The sequence below is a fragment of the Calidris pugnax genome, unplaced genomic scaffold (genome assembly GCF_001431845.1).
Source record: "Calidris pugnax isolate Ruff unplaced genomic scaffold, ASM143184v1 scaffold1, whole genome shotgun sequence".
Taxonomy (NCBI): Eukaryota; Metazoa; Chordata; class Aves; order Charadriiformes; family Scolopacidae; genus Calidris; species Calidris pugnax.
Genome location: NW_015090800.1, coordinates 5,315,409 through 5,332,514, shown reverse-complemented (window position 1 = coordinate 5,332,514; position 17,106 = coordinate 5,315,409). Strand labels below are relative to the sequence as shown.

The 17,106-nt window shown below is 37.2% G+C and overlaps 1 protein-coding gene across 6 annotated transcripts in view; it reads left to right on the top strand.

The window, feature by feature from the left end:
* The window catches only part of ERC1 (ELKS/RAB6-interacting/CAST family member 1), a 289,235-nt gene that overhangs the window by 122,099 nt on the left and 150,030 nt on the right, over window positions 1-17,106 (top strand). For 3 of the 6 annotated variants that reach the window (XM_014937475.1, XM_014937472.1, XM_014937476.1), the window contains one exon: window positions 6,208-6,219. The exons of the other annotated variants lie outside the window; for them this stretch is intronic. In XM_014937475.1, coding sequence (XP_014792961.1) covers window positions 6,208-6,219 — 12 coding nt within the window. The remainder of the gene's footprint in view (window positions 1-6,207; window positions 6,220-17,106) is intronic. 6 annotated transcript variants of the gene reach the window in all.

Genomic DNA, 17,106 nt, shown 5'->3' with positions numbered 1-17,106 from the left:
TAAGCAGCTAAAACACAAGTGTTCTAAAATCTGTCATTGAGAGAGGTCAGTATTGCCTTATTCTTAGTTTTATTGTGATTATTATCCTGTAATTAATAAAAAAAAGAAGAGAAAAGAATGAAAAATTATGCTAATCATCTTGGACATGGCCACCACAGCCTTCAAATGGTCATTTACACACAGAGATATTTGTGTCCATATGTCCTGCAAATAAGAACTAACTCTCTAAGTACTTGAGAGGTGGCAGTAAATACATGTGTATGTCATGCTGCAGAGGTAAGCACTGAGTGAATATATATAGAAGTCCTTGTTCCAGTCATGGACTTGAAATTGATTTTAAATTGACAAGCTCACTGTATGTGTGATAGGTAGTCCTTTTAAGAACATAGGGCACCACCATTTTTTTCCATTTGACTTTGACTTTGATAAGACAGTGCCTGGCTTTGGAATACCTGCAGTCCCATTAAGGACAGATGAAAATGATGCCTATTTTGAGAGAGAGATTTTGGGGGAGTTTTTCTGAATAGAATTTAAGAATGCCCTGTTCAGGAAGAAACCTTCAAACTTCTGATGTGTAGCAGTCAAAAGATACTTTTCATCTTCAATATTTCTTCTCAAAAGTAAATAAAAATAAAAGATTAAAAACCATAGAGTGATCTAGAAGGAGCGCTATAAAAAGTGGACAGTAGAAAGAAGTATCTTACTCAGGATGTCTGTAAGATGGCGATATGTTTGTGTAGTGATCTGTGAAGGATAGATGGAGAGAGAAATTAACTGCATGTTCTATCAGCTTTATGGTTTTCTAGAACAGTGTAAAGGAAACTATACTAGTAAATTATGCCCTAAGCTTAAGTCAACAATCTGAAGTTGAAATACGTATTTTCAAACACTACTTGTATCTTATAGTAATTGTCCTTGGTTTTTAAGTTGGTTGTTTCTGTGAATTTATAAGTAATTGTTTTAGATAATTCCTACACAAGAACCACATCAGGGCATATAAGTAATTCAAAGTAAAAGAGACGTTGTCAAATTAAAGACCAAGAGGTGCTTATAAAGTCATAATCAGCACCATTAAAGTTAGCCATGAGAGATGGTGTGACTATAGCTCTGTATTACCATAGCTCATTATAGTCCTCCAAAAATTGAACTCTGATTCAGGCGTAGGAAAAATTGAAATTATTAAATATCACTTTAAAACACTATAATCCATTTTGGTACCATAAATTGTAAAAGCGAATCAAATATGTTTATCGCATGGTTGCATAGCATATTACAAGGCAGATTTTTTTATTGTTGCTTCTCATCCACTTCTCCCAAAATCCCTAGTTTAAATGAATGTTAAGATTCTAAGGTTAAAAACCCAAACCTCAGGATTGTCCAAAATGAAGATTGCAATGTAATTCACCTCTTCTGTGAGCTTACGTGTCACAGTAAAGTGATACAGACTTTAACCATATGAACCAATTTTTTCCACAAGAATGCTGTCCTTGGTGTGTGAAGGATGTAGCTTAAATTGCCCCCCAAAAATCCCGGGTGAGGCTGACACCTGTCATGGAAAATTACAACACAATTTATTAATATTTGGCAAGCAACTGAGGACAAGGTCTTGTAATGGAAAGAAGTTGTCAGACCTATAGCTAGTCCAGCTCCACCTCTGAGCACATGGATCTATTGAATATTAAGTTTTTCATCATTTTCAAGCCAAGAAATGCTTCATCATTTCCAAGTTGAGTAATTTCTTTCTTCTCAATTTTGCTTTATCTTCATTCAAAAGGAACATAAGGCCTGAAATCCCACATCGAGTTTCACAGAGGAAAAAAATAATACATTTTGTATCGACATAACTACTCTAAACAGATAAGAATATAACACACAGGCACTTTTACGTACAGGTACTTAACTTCAGACATTTGAAAGTATGCTGATTTTCGGAAGGCAGGTGTCTGCCCTCTGAAAGTCAACCTTCTTTAGAGTGCCTTAAGATCAACACTCAGGCTCACTAATAGCTTTTGAAACCTACATCTAAGAAAAGAAAAGGGAGAGAGAGATGCTGCCAGTAATTGCAAATCCATCTGTAGAGATCACCATATAAAAAAGCCATCATAGTAATTTTATGGTGACTCCTCAATCCATCCTCACCTTTTTCTTATATTGGGATATCCTTTTTCCATTCGTTCTTTTTTTAGCTGGCCTTTATTTCCCATTCTCTCTCTTTTCCTGTATTTTGGGAGAAACTGAAACGTTGTTATATTGCAGAAACAGCTGTTTTAAAAACCAAGGTGAAAGAACCCCAATTAGTCCAGCGGGTGAGATGATCAGGGCTAGTACAGGCTTTGGCTGAATGAGCTTGCTTCGTTATCCCATCATTGAACCCCCTAAGCCTGGTACTTGCCCCAGTACTATTTCCGTGTTCAGGCTGGCAGGACTATTAAACAGAGTGAATCATCTCTGTAGACCTGAGTACAGAACATCTCCTCTGTTTAATTCAGCAATGGGCTGAAAGCATTGGTTAATCTACAATTCCAAGACCAAGGATCTGATCTGGAATCCTCCGAGAAGGACTTTACGTTAGAGAAGTGCTTAGTAGCATTGAGAAGCTCTGCTTGTGAACTTTTCTGAAAGCTGCTTTTCCTGCCAAACTTCCTGTAGCGTTTAAGCCTTGTTTGTTTTTGTCATTAAGGTGGTTATCAAGCATTCCCTCTCACACCTAAGTCTATTATCTGTAATGAATATAGGAGTTGTCATCTGATGATTTATACTATGCCTGCATTGTAGCAATTGTGGGTTTTATTTAGCAAATATCTTCCAACCCAACTGCTAGATCAGTAGAGTGTAAGAGCTATGATATAATTAAAGTAATTATAAAATCAGAGGAGAAAGAAAATGCTGTAGATAATGAGCCTAGTCTGCATATCAGAGTTTCGGTGTTACCTGTCTTGATTGCATCTCTTCAAAAGCTGTCTTGTAGCTTTGTTTCAGTCACAATGAAAAACCCCCTTTTATGCAACTGATACAGTAAAAATAAAAGTGGGAGATCCTTATGTAGTCAGACTACAGTAAGAACAAAAGGAAAATCCAGTAATCGCCAAGTATGCCAGTGAAATAGCAACATTAATTCTCTATGGCCATCTGTGGTCGTGTTTGTGCTTTTAGATCAGTGCATGGATGTGCAGACAAGCCTTCCATCTCTTCTCTATGCCTATAAATACCAACTAAAAAGAAATGAAAGGACCAGCCCTCATTCTTTTTACTAAAAAAAGGTGTCAAAAGTGGTAAACCTAAATCGCCTTTCTGCTTTGACCAATACAAAGAAGATCAAGTGCGTATTAATCCCTGTCAGACTACTTTGAAGAAATGACAAAGTGGTAAATGTACACAATCACTCACTTGTCAAACAAGCAGAATTCAAAGATTGACTAGAAATCATTATATAAACTTCTCCCTAAGTGCGTCTGAGACTGATGTAGCATACAAGTACGTGGAAAAAATTGTACCTGGAATAATCAAGAGCTTTTTAAATACATATATATTCCTTAATTGAAATACTGAAATGTTCATATCTCACCAATGATCAGATTTAAGTTGGCTACATCTTTAAATTAACGAGATGGCGTTTTAAAAGCTAATGGATTTCTCCAAGACCACCAGTTGGTGTTACTGTTGTGTTGTCTCCCTGTGTGACTGTTGCATCGGAGTACACAGTTAATGGGGCTGGGCAGAAGCGCTGCTGCTGGATCTTGTAAGGAATGCTGCAAGTGTGTGTCCTTGCTCGAAGGGAAATGGTGCAAACTGAAAATGGTTATTTTGCTCTGTAACGGGCATGTCTCAGTACGGGTCTGATCCTGCTTGCTTGAGGCTGCTTCCTGGGGCAGGTGCTTGCTGTGCTCCTCTGCTCAATTTCACTGATGTAGCCCTGTGCACTGAGGCTTCACCACCAGTCTGTAGCAGATCTCCATTGGCTTCCTAATAGCTGGCAGGTTCAGCTATCTGTCTCAATCTGAGTGATAGCATGGTTCCAGATTTTTTCTGATTTTAATGTGCTTTCAAAGGCAGCTGACACGTTTCTCATCTCTGTTTGGATGAATAGTAAGATTATTCTAAAATCCACATTTTAAAAAAACATTCTGAGCTCCTGTAAAAAAACCATGGAAAAAGGGGCTAGCAATTATGCAAAATACATTTTTCTTTGGAAGTAATAATTTATTCCATAACAAAATGAAGATGTAGCAATTGTTATTCTCCATTCAAATCCTGTGCAGCTGGTTAAATAATACTTCTGTCGCATACAGAAAATTATGTGTGACCTCAGCATAGAATTTCAGGTATTGTTTTGCTTTCATCTTGTGCCAGCAAAAGATGCTACCTTTAATAGCAGTTGAAAGAGCAGTATGGTTCATTCAAATTCTACAGGGCTGTCCTGAATTCTAGCCTGTACTTTTTTTCACTGTTAAATTGAAGAAACAGTATCACAACATCATTACAACAGAACCAGTAACTACAGAGGGTCTCTGAAACACAAAATGAGAACTATTAAACTTTCATCATCTGGATTCAATAACAGTCATAAAAAAGGACAAGCTTTTTCCCCCTTACCTTATTTATTCCCATATCTAATCAAGCGTTTATTTTCATTTTTTGGTTCCCTTTTGTTAAATTTGTTTGACCAGTCATAGTTCTGCAGCTCAGCTTAGAGAGCATACTCTTGGATTTCAGTCAGAATTGTTATGTTTTTCTATGTGAATTAACTGAGGCTTTTGAAAGATCAAACACTGAGATGTGGTATTTGGCATGTTGCAAGTCTCAGCTTTCCCAAAATCCCGAAATAATACAGCCTTTACAACAGCTGTCCTTGAAGAACTTGATTTGAAGAATGTTAGTTTATAAGCCAAAGAAAAGTATCTTTGCAGTAGTGTATCTTTTGTAGACCACAATACACTTCTCGCTGTACCTTGCTGTGAAACTACTGCTTCTACAAATTCAATATCCTACATTGTTGATTGTAAAATTTAAGCCAGAAATAAGGATTTCAGATGTAATTTACATGGTTCCATACACCAAGAGTAATAAGTCATATAGCAATTAGCCTATCCTATAGAAATATTTTTCTCCAGACTGTATCCTGCCTTTTTAGAGTGAAATTTTGCCATGGGAGAAGTACAACATATGTCATAGAAGCCAAACTGCCACTTTAGACAGGAGGACATTTACTTCTCTCTTCTATTGACTGAAAAAGAATAAAGTTTAAAATCAGATGAAAAATATCTGCATTTATGGCTCCTCCTTGACTTACCTTGCTGTTATCAGTGAAATTGAGAGCAGATGCCTATGAAAAGATATTGGAGATACTTGGGGGGTGGAGGGGAAGGAAAGCAATAATGAACATATGGGACCTCATGATATACAGGGAACTCCAGCATTTTGTCTTTGTCAGTCCTGCTATTGAACAATGTTGGAGAGAACTGTCAAATATATGCCTGTTTGGTCATTATTGTTTTTAGATTGCACCTTATATGGGAAAATTAAGACAGCAACACTGCAGGAAGAAGAGGCAGATGATTTCTGTATTTGCTTTTGGAAGAGTGACTTCAATGTCAAAATTAAGATGTACTTTCAGCTTTGATAAGTCTTCAGGACTTGAAGACTTTACTCCATGGTTGGGGTTTTTCTCCCTTCTATTTGCTTTTGGCAAGTTTGGGTCATCTGCAGGAAAAGTGGAAAAAAAAATGTGTGTCTTGCTCATGGTGAAAAAGTAAGCCCCTAGAAGATGGCATGAAGGGACGCGTCATGGTTCATCTCAGATAATCAAATTCCACGTTTTCAAAATGTTTGTTAGAATTCTGGGAGAAGGATACTTGCTAGTGATGTGGTGTAAATCCAGAGTTTTCTACAGTTGGCTTATTTCCCTTTCGCAAAAACTTACATTTTTGAGACTATTTTCTCCACAGAAAGTTGCCTCTAAGTGAAATGGTGTAATCTAATATAAATGTTCTTTATTTTTGTTGTTTTGTTTTGTTTTTTAAATTAGATGTCTATAAAACATGCAGCTCTTTGTGTTTGTGAAGGATTGTGTGTCTGTGTGTCATTACCTGATTTAGATCTGCTTGTTTTGTCCTGTATTCTTGAACTGCCTTATCTCTGGACACTGTTTTCACAAACTTTAACTCTTTTTCTTTCGCATCTCCTTCCTGGATTTGCTGCTTCCTTCAGCCTCACCTCAAGGTCAGTACTTACTTTTAATAAGGGTGTTTATACGACTAATCAGCTAAAATTATGATCTCACAGAAGATTGCACATCAAATTACATGATCTACAAAATGAAAGATCAGAGATTTGGTTACATCTGTGTAGGAGGATGGGTTGGATTTAGGGTGCACATTTAGAAGGAACTTATACATGAAGGAAAGAATTTATGTCAAACCACTGTAAATCAATGTTGTAGCAAACTGGGAAGAAGGGGGAAGACTTACTAATGAAATCTTTCAGGGGAAAAAACTACAGGAACAGGAAGCTGAAACAAGACAGTTTAAATATTACTGGTTTTACTTGTCACTTCAAGAAGAAAAAAGATTGACTATTAACCATAATCTCTGATGCATGCTGTTGCATACAAACTAGTTACTTTAAAATACTAGTCATCCATACTTTAACTCCTGGATTTCTATCATTGCAATTGTATCTGAAACCTTGCAGTGATGGTGCAGTTTGAGTGTGTTGCGCTGTCAGAAAGAACCAAGGATTGAGGGTTAAAGATAAGTAAATTAGCAAGAGGATAAATTTCCTGAAAGCACAGAGTGATAAACTACTGAAAAAACCATACCAAGAGACTACGTTTTGAAGTCTTTCCATCATGGCTCATTTTTTTTATTTTCATATTTTAATAGCAGTTGCTAAATATAGATATTTGGGATTTCAGTAGAATAGCTAGGAGTAAACTACTGCGCCCTGCATAGTACAAGTCAGAATACATTATCTAGTGACCCCCAGTTGCCTTTAAAATGGTCTGAAACCATTTTAGGTTCTAGTCTTTGCTGATAAAGTCTGTTTGGTAGAAAGCATCTGTGACTTGTGACGAAGGAATGATTATAATTGTTTCAGGCAGTGTCTTTGCCCAGAAAGCCACTACTTAATGACTAAAGTTCTGAGTTACCGACCAACATCCGGCTTTTCTATTCCTGATTAACACTGTGAAAAATGTGGTGGTGAGTGGAATCCCATGATGCTGCGATGCTGCTGACGCCTTTAAATTGTGTCGGCGTTCTGACCTTGGTTTGGCACAGACCTTGCACTTGTGGCCTTGGCTGCGTATTTTCCTTCCTCCCACAAACTGGAAAAGATTGGAAGTTAATCATGTTGTTGTCCATCAATACCTTCCGTATTCAGTGTGTCGTACTGGAGTACTTGTAATTGTTGGGGAGAGGACAGCCGTCCTTGAATGACCCTCTTTTTTCAGATCCTAAAGAACAGAACTGCCAGGAAGGTTTTCTGCTCGACTTCTGTTGGGTAGTCTGTATTTGCTGGTTGCTACCATGAGTGGCGTTTGTGCTTTGTTTGGCAGATATAGTCCTAAATGCTGTAGAATCCATCTGTCAAAGATATTTCTACTTCAATCCAGGTGGCTATAGGTTTTTATCAATACCTGCATCTTTGCTGGAATTCATTATAGTCAAGAGGGGGGACTATTTTTAGGATGAGGTTTGGATGGTTTTTTTTCTGAGACCTGGCATAATTCCTCTATCCCCAAACGGTGTAACCATAACTTTCATTTCTCTCATTTAGAGCATATTGTAAAATTTGGCTAGAGAAGATATTGTTAGTGTTAGGATCTTTGAAGAATTTTCTGATAAGACATTGAGGAGATTGTCCATTCTGTCCTTATAGTTTATTAATGGGTTTACTGATTTTTAATTTTTTTTTTTCATTTTTTAAAATTGATTCCTATGATGTCTAGTTGCTGCCATTTTAATATATTTCTTAAAATAAATCAAGAAAATCAAGGGAATAGGTGGAAATGACTGCTCTTGGAACTACAAAATGCCTTCTGGCCAGAAATACAATGAAAGATTCTCCTAAGGACAAGCAGGAAAATTACAGGGGTTGGAGGAGCACTTGTCTTCTTTCCTGTACATTTCAGTGATTGCCTAATTACTGTTAACTGCAGCATATGAAAAAATAGCCACTCTGGGATGTGACATTCTGCATTGAAAGCTACTAGGGGAACCATAGCTTTATTTTTCTTTTAATGGTGTAAAACATTTATTTTGTTCAGGCATCAAAGCTAATTTTTCTTCATGCAAAAGAACTGAATGTGTGAAAACACATGTTGGGTATGCCTGTCTTCTAGAAACAGGAAGAAATACTCTGAATTGTATCTGTTCTCGTCAAGAGCAGCTTCGCTTACTGTAATCAGTGCAAAAACCTCTGAATTTTCTGATCTATTAAGCTTTCTTCATCTCTCTTCTGTTGATAAAACTCAGTGAACCAGAACGTAATAGTGTAATCCGCATCACTGTTGCTGTTATGACATGTCCTTACTGCTCGGAAGTCTAAGGGCCTGGAGTGGATGTCATACTGATTCAGAGTAAATAGAAGAGACTTGGAAGGCATGAGGATTAAAGCAGTTTTCCATAAGGGGTTTTTGCTAAGCATCTCTCTCGGTGACAGCTTTACATGAAGAACTATCCAATGCTGAGTTCAAGAGTAACAAGCCCAATAATACTGTTCTGCTGTCATTACATGCAGCAGTGGAAAAAGTAGGAAAATACCATCTCGTATGCTACAGTTCTTTTAAGTGGTTCTTATCTATACATGTGACAAAAGTTGAGATGGAAAAGATAACAAGACTGAAAAAAATCAGGTTCTGTAGTGAGCAACTGCACACTTTTCAAGGAAAGAATGAGCTATATTGATAAAAGTAAGATTTCTAGCTTCCAATTGGGTAATAAACAGCTTAACTGCATTGTTGGTTTTGGTTTGAGGTGGGTTTTTTTTGCATTTAGCTTTAATTTATCACCGTTATTTATATCTTGTCTGCTGAATAACATTGAACATGCTATTTAGCAACCATTTATCTTTGCAGCATTACACTGGAATGGAAAAATAGCTGGAATTGCAGGACAGGAGGCTTATCTTCTAGTGTCCTGCTTTGTACTGTCAAACTGTCTAATAGCTCACATCACATGGTTAATTGTGCTGACTGTCATATTTTGAAGCAAGTAATCCAGATCTTAAGAAAAACAAGTTTTTCTGGATTTTTTGCTATACCAAAGAAAATTTGATGCAATAGGAAGTAATAAAAAAATACTGTAAACCTTATTTCCACACAGCAGAGTGGCTTGGTGATTAGATTTGTGCAGGCTGGTGGCATGAATCCAAATAAAAGTCTCTGCTGTGAGTGTCCATGTAAAATTAAATGTCAGTGTAGCAACTCAAGTGTAGCTTTATAAAGTGAAAGTAAAAACAAAATACTAAATCTGAGGGGATTATTTTGGTCCTTTTTTCCAGAGTCCTAAATTTATGTTAAACAGAACACATCTAACCACCAAAGAAACATTTAAAACGTATCATTCTTCTATAAGAAAATAACAGATAGTATTGCATAGAAAGTTAACCAAATAGAGGAAGCTCAGGATTTTTTTCAATAATTAAAGAAAAGGAAAGAAGCAGTAAGTTACAGGCCATAGTCTATGGTACCTGTGGGTTTTTCATTGTGATGGAAATAACTGTACACTGTGCCATATGCTGTGTATTGAGTACTGAGAACGTGTCTGGGCTGTCAGGAGAAATATCACTGGTAGTGTGGCTGGCTCTTTAGTTTCATACCTTGAGGAGACTCTAGTCTTCATTCTGCCACCATGAACACATGAGGAAATGATAAAAATCTTAAGCATGTCCAGTCTGCAATGGTTTAGCTCAGCAAAATCAGATACATTGTGTACAAAGAAGTTTCCACTTGAGTTTGCTTGGTCTTCTGCAGACGACAACCTCTAATAGTTGTTTACTGCTTAATAGATTTATTTTTTTTTATTTAATTCTACTTTGAGCAAAACCAACTTTATGGAATTCTTAACATTAAAAGGTACTCTGCTTGCAAGAGTTGTCTGTTCCCTGTGAGTGAGAAGTAAGGCATCTGCAGGATGATAGTGAGGAAAGGAAGAAATGAAGGCATCAGACTTGCTGTCTGTGAAGCTTGGGTGGTGATGACCAGGGCATAAAATAGAGCTGTAATTTTCCTTAAAAGAGGTCAGTGCCATAGCCTTTAGAATTTGCTTTAGGTATAGTGATTATCAGAGCTTTCTTCCTCTGTTTGAAGTGGAATCTTTTCTGTAGCTTTTCTGTCAAAGGTCCTATTTCTTGCCTCATGTCAGTGCATCTTAACAAAGCAAAATTATTCACAGCTGCACATCGTCTCAGAATTCTCTCTCGTTTCTGCAGTCTCTCATCATCTGATTTCTTTCCTGTTACCTGCTGAAATTAATTTAATTATATGAGACACTGATGAGTTGTTTTTTCTTTTTGTGTTACTGCTCTATTTTCAGTGCATGTATTCATAAAGCGTGCAGCTTTCCTATGGGAATTCGAACTGAGGTAGCATTAGGAAGACACGTGACTGGATATGGCACTAGGGGAAATATTTGTATGTCAACAGTATGTTATGAATTCTGAAGAGCTCTGAGTCGAATGCTCTAAGAGATTAGAGGAATCTCTCAAAATTTGCTTTTTTCAGATATAACAAAAGAGATATCTTTGTACCATATTATTTGAAACATCAAAATACAACATTATTTAGAATACAATTTAAAACATGTCTTTATGTTATTATATCTCAAAGTTAACAAATCATCTAGCACATCATCATCAGATTAACTGAAATTATCATTGAAACTTCATGCAACATTAAACATTTTGACTAACCCATATGTGTCACATCACATTAGTCAAAGGAATAAAATCTGAAGGTTATTTTTCTTCCTTAATGCCTAACTTCTAACTTCTGTGTAAAAATTTATTCCCCCAAATGGCTAGGTTTTTATTTCTATTAAAACTCTAAAAGTCAGGTAAGTGTGTGGACAGGCTGTGAATTTATGTGTTTATGGTAAAATAGTCTCAGTGCAAATGGTTCTATAACTGGCAGTACCAAAGCTTTAACGGGCCCTGGACTCCGCAATAATATGATAGTTACAGAGAACCCCGTTGGGCAGGAGACCTCTTTAAAATATCACTTAAAAGGATGAGAAGCTCAATAGCTTCGTTTCCTCCTTTTTTACTGATAAGGGCTCCTTTCAGATTCCTGAGCATAGTGGTGGAGTCTTCAGGAGTGAAGGACTACCCACAGAAGTGGAAGACCAACTTACAGACCATTTAAACAAATTAGAAATATGCACATTGATGGAATCAGATCAGATATATACAATGTTGCTGAAGGAGCCAGCTGATGTCATAGCATGAACTCTTTCTGTCATCTTCAAAACTCTGGGCTGTCAGGGAAGGATCCTCGTGACTGGAAAACATCACGCTCCCCTTCAAGAATGATGAGAAGGGTGACCCAAGGAATTGCAGGCCAATCAATGTAATTTCAGCTGATGGGAATTTTTTTGTAGCAGATCCTCCTGAAAGCCATCTTCAAGCACCTGAAGGACATGAAGGTGATAGGGAACCGCCAGTATGGAGTTACAAGGGCAAATCATGCGTGACCAACCTGATTGCCTTCAGTGATGAGATGGCTGTCTCAGAAGGGAATCAGCACTGTTTAATGTCTTTTTAATGATGTGGATGATAAGACACAATATACCTTCAAAAATTTCATGGATGATAGCAAACTGAGCAGAGTCATTATGGGGAGTATATGTTGGAGGGCAGGGCTCCTATTTAGGGTGACCTTGACAGGCTGGAGAAATGAACTGGCAGAAACTTTATGAAGTTCAATAAAGGCAAGTGCAAAGCTTTGCACCTGGAGTTGAATAATCTCCGCTTTTGTACCAGCTGAGGGCCAACTGTTTAGAGGGCTGGTTCGTAAAGAAGGACCAAGAGGTGGCAGAGGACAAGTTGAACTTGAGTCAACAGTGTCACATTACTGTGAAGAAAGCCAAATGCGTACTAGGCTGTATTTAGCAGAAGCACAGGTAGCAGGTTAAGAGAAGTCCTCGTTCTGCAGTTCTTGTGAGGCTACATCTTGCTTGGGGCTTCCAGGTACAAGAAAGACATTGGGATATTGGTGTGAGTCCAGCAGGCAGGCTGGTGAGATGACTAAGTGTTTCAGCACATGACATACAAGGAGGGGCAAAGAGAACTGGGTATGTTCAAGCCTAGGAAGAGGCTCTCATGGGAGATCATGCTGTGATCTTTCAGCTATTTAATGCGAAGATTCAGAGAAGACAGAGACAGATTCTTCTCAGAGATGTTCAACAAAAGGTTGAGAGGCAATAGACACAAATTGCAACACATTCCAGTCTAAGTTCCAATGAGATAATTGGCAGGAAAAAATGACAGTGATGGTTGTCAGATAGTGAAAAAGGTACCCAGAGAGGCTGAGGAGCTTTGATCACTGGAGATACTAAAAACTCGTCTGAACAAAGGTATGAGGAATTTGAAAGTATTGCTTATTACTGCTGGTCACTAGCTAATATTTTTCATCCTGATTCCTATGAAGCCAACTTTCCTAACCGGCCTGTGTGTCTTCTCTGTAAGTAATTTCTTGTCTTTTGGATGAAAAATATGATAGATGAGCGTGGAGACTTATTACAGTCATACAGTTTATAAATTCGATGCACGCTTCTGTTGCTATCACTTAATTAATTTGAAGTCATTCATAATGGCTTTACTGTAAAATTAAAATAAAATTGCTTACTCATAAAATCCCAAGTAGGCTATTACAGATATTGCAAAATAGGAACATGCTTAACATTCTTACACTAAGATTATATTGGTAAGCTCTTTTTTCCCCTTTTCCTTTACTTCCTATGGCTCTCTTCCACTTCATTGTCCTGACACGGTTGTGTAGTCAAGTATTCAAGTATTCCCTCCTTCTGCATAACGTGTTCTTCATTGGCAAACAATTGAGTGCCCCTTTTATGCTGGAATATTTCAGCTTTTCTAACCGGTCTTCTTGAACTACCCCAGGTAATTCAGACAGATTCAATCATGCTTTCAGAAACTTACTTCATTTTCTCCTTTTCCAGTACGTAGGTTGTCCTTCTTAATTAAAAGAGATATTTTTTCACCTCCTTGGAGAACAAAATATTTCCAGTTGTCACTTTCTGTTTATGACTGACTAGTTAACTCCTAGCTCTTAGGTGTAAAGTGCCACCTATCACTTTAGTGAATCAGCATACTTGGTTCAAAGCAAAGGTTTTTTTTACATGGAACATTATTGTGTATCTATTTACAATACTGAACAGATTTGATAGAAATTGGGACCAAGCATGATGGTAGTTTTGGGCTGATAGTGGGGTTGGAGTGATTAAGTTCCAGTGTCCTTCTTTCAAGCATTCTGGAATGAACTTCATCATTACAAGTAACATATCTTGGTTTTTAAAAAACAAGAGTGAGCAAGAATTAGAAATTTGAGTTGCAAAATAGTCTCTGTAGATAGACCAGAAGAGCTTCATTTGGCCCTGGAAATTGCAGCTGCCAACAACTGGCAGTTGCCAAGTTGGTGTGCTCAGTGCCAGCCTTAACAGGAGATCACAAAAGATGCCAAGCCAACAGAAAATTGAGGCTGCGTTCCTACTAGGTCCTACTCCCCTGTGTGGCTCGGCTCCCTCCTAGCGTGTAAACTTCTGACTTCTCAAAGTTGTAGATTTACTGTAGCTCGCCAGATGGTAGCTCTGAAAACCATACGTTGTCTTCCTTAGCTTTTCAGCATCAGTCCAGCTATTAGCTTTATCAGTCTCACTGGCACTAATAGCACTGACCAGATTGTTTCTATCCTGAATGCTGGCAAAACTCATTTTCTGTTTTACCAATACTGTGATCAATGTTGTTTGGTTCTTTCTTTAGGCTCGCCTCACTTCATAACAATCTGCATTATATGATCACTTAGTTCCTTTAGTCTGCAATGTTTTAAAAAAGAAAGTGTATTCTGTTTAATTTTTGAATTTTCAGCTGGTAGGATTCTTGGTTTTGCTGAATGTGCCTGAATTCCTTAGGTAATTGTACCAAATAAATAACAGCACTAATATTGTTAACTTATAACCAGCTACTAGATAGATATACACATTCACTTCATTTTTCACTGAATTTCACTGAATTTTTAGAGTTGGAAGAGACCATAGAGATCATATAGTCCAACTCCCCTGCTAAAGCAGGATGATGCAGGATGATGCAGGATGAAGCAGCTAATGCCAGCAGAATGTGTTAGCAATGTCACACAGAGACCTGAATAAACAGTTTAGAAATAAATATTTTATTATTTTAATTATTATTACTAACTTCTTCTAGCAATATGTATAAAGGCTGTAAGAGCAAACACTTCTGAATTTGACAGGTCAACATATTTTAAAGGATTGGTACCTTGTTAATCAACATAAGGTGTCTTTTCTTTTAGCATCGCTTGCTTGCTCCCTGTTGTCTTGCACCTTGCACAGAAAATCTTTTTTTTCTTTTTCATCATTTAGTTTTAGGCCATCCTTTATGAAAAAAAAAAAAAACTGGGAGAGAACATTAAATGAAGTTACTAGTTAAAACTGTAGCAGGCTACTGCAAAATGACACTTTATACTCCAAAAGTGGCCACTGACTTGGAATATGAAAAAATTTTTCTGGTGCATTTGGAGTGCAACACTTATTAAATTACTGTATCATTTTGTGTAATTTCTTCTTAAAGGGAATGCTTCGTGATCATATTTCCCAATCAAAGGGAACTGTTTCCTACATTATAAGTAATAGGCATAATTTTTGTACAGACCATGTAGAGACCGTGGTATTATATAAAGATTATCAGTGAGATACAAATAGCTGCTGTTTTTATTCCTTAGTTTATGATATGCCTTCTTCCCTTTTTTTGTGCATTCATCAGAGATTTCACGTTTTAATAGGGAATATGCAGTTGTCTGCTCAAAGAGAAAGGGCATGGCACAGCTTTTGACAGTTTTTTTCTTTCCTTATTTCCATGTTCTTTTTGAGTATGCTCAGATCACATGAACAAATGACAGCTGAAAGGAGTTTGCTTTGTATTTTTTAATGTTTAAAGCTTCAAACATTATTGTAACTTGGGCAAAAATCTTACAGTGTGAACAAAAGCCAAATATTTCAAAGATAATTTTAAAGTACTACTGTGTTGGCTAATGTTAAATAGAAGGGGTAAGTATATGGTATTCCCAACTTATTCTAATTTTCCTCCTGCGAGGCTTCTGATAGCATCATCTGTTTTGGTTAAATTTCCCACCCTTAATTCTGCAGGTAAATCACACTCTTGTTGAATGCATTAAATTTTCCTAAAAAGTACTACTTTTCTGTGCCTGTAAAAAAAACATCAGATTCCCAACTAAGAACCATTCTCGTCATCACATTTAAGTTTATTCTCCTCAGAATAACCACCTGCTGAGGCAAAAAAAAAAAAAAAAAAAAGTAGTTGTGGTTCAGATCCCATCCAAACCAGACTGCTGCTGTCCTTCAGTCTCCTCATGCACCCTAATCAGAACCAAAGATTTCCTCAGTGCCTCTAAACTGCAACTTAGCACCACCAGTGAAGGTTTCTTGATGTTCTTCTATTCTTCTACCCTTGTTTTTGGAAATCCAGAAGGAGACTTGGGTATCAGTGCTGCATAACCTACAAAACTACAGCAATTCACACCACTTGCTGGTCTCAGTAGCATGTCTTGTTGCATAGTTTTCCAAAGCTTAAGGCATTATTCCTGAGTAAGTTGGATGTTTTGCTAGTGCGTGTGGCTCTGCTTTCTGAATTATAGGTAGAGAAATTTTATTTCAAAGTACTGGAACTCTATTCTTATCTTTCTGTATCCTGTTTTGACCATAGTGTCAGGAATTCTTTATTAAATTTTCAACATTGCTTTAATCTCTGAACCTGCAATTTATGTCTTCATATAAAAAGACAGAAAATTTATAGAAAATATATGAGATTATGTTAGGAATATCTTTCTTGACAGCAAAGGTTGTTATTTTGTTGATCTTTCCTAATGATTATGAGTGTTCCCCAATTACTTGGAAGATTAATTCATTGAAGGGAGATTGAAAATATCTCAGTGATAGGCTATATCAAGGCAATTGCCCTGATTAGAGGCTCAATTAAAATCTTAATTCTGTCTCATTTGTCTCAAGGTCACCAAATTAAAAGTATTTCACTAGAGGAGTGTAATTGTCTAGATAAAGTATTTATCTTCCTCAGTAGATACTCCAAACTAGAGATAATTTAATTAATGAACTTTGTGATCATTGAAGGTGTCAGTGAGAGTATATTTCAGATGTCTGAAACATGGAGCATCTTGTCACCAGGATATGTTAAAAAAGAATATATTTATTCAAAACACTTATGGACATACTGCTTCTGTAGCAGGTCCTCTTACTGTGAAATGGTAGAAATCCCTCCTCAAATGCTCAAGCCAGTGACCTTGTCCATGCACATTACCAGGCTATTACAGAAACCTCTGATGAAGAGATACTCCTAAATGTCACAACACTCACTGAGTTCTCCAGAAACCCAGCGGCATTTGCTCAACTCGTGAAGTATTCCTAGCTGTATTCTGGAGTCCTACAACTGACACACTGAGAAGTCAGTGTTACAGCTATATTGGAGAAGGAGGAAGTAAGGCATCTGCACTATTTAGATCGGCTGTTCAGCCCTGCGTGGGGTATATTTATTACAAATAATGCTGCTATCCCTCATTTCAAAGGCAGCCTAAAGTGTGTAACAAATCATCTCAGTAGGCACTCTTCGTATTAACCTGATGTGAGCTGTCAGAGCCAGTGTGCAGAATGTATTTCCTAAGAGGAGATACCTTTTGATAAATCTGTTTGCTAAGCACCCAAGAGAAATATGCCAAACATGCCGTTCTGAGAGACACTGTGGTCTGCATTCGTTACCAGAACTTGGTCTCACCCAGTGGATACCAAACTAGAGCTGTGTATTTCCCATCCCAGATTCTCATGATAA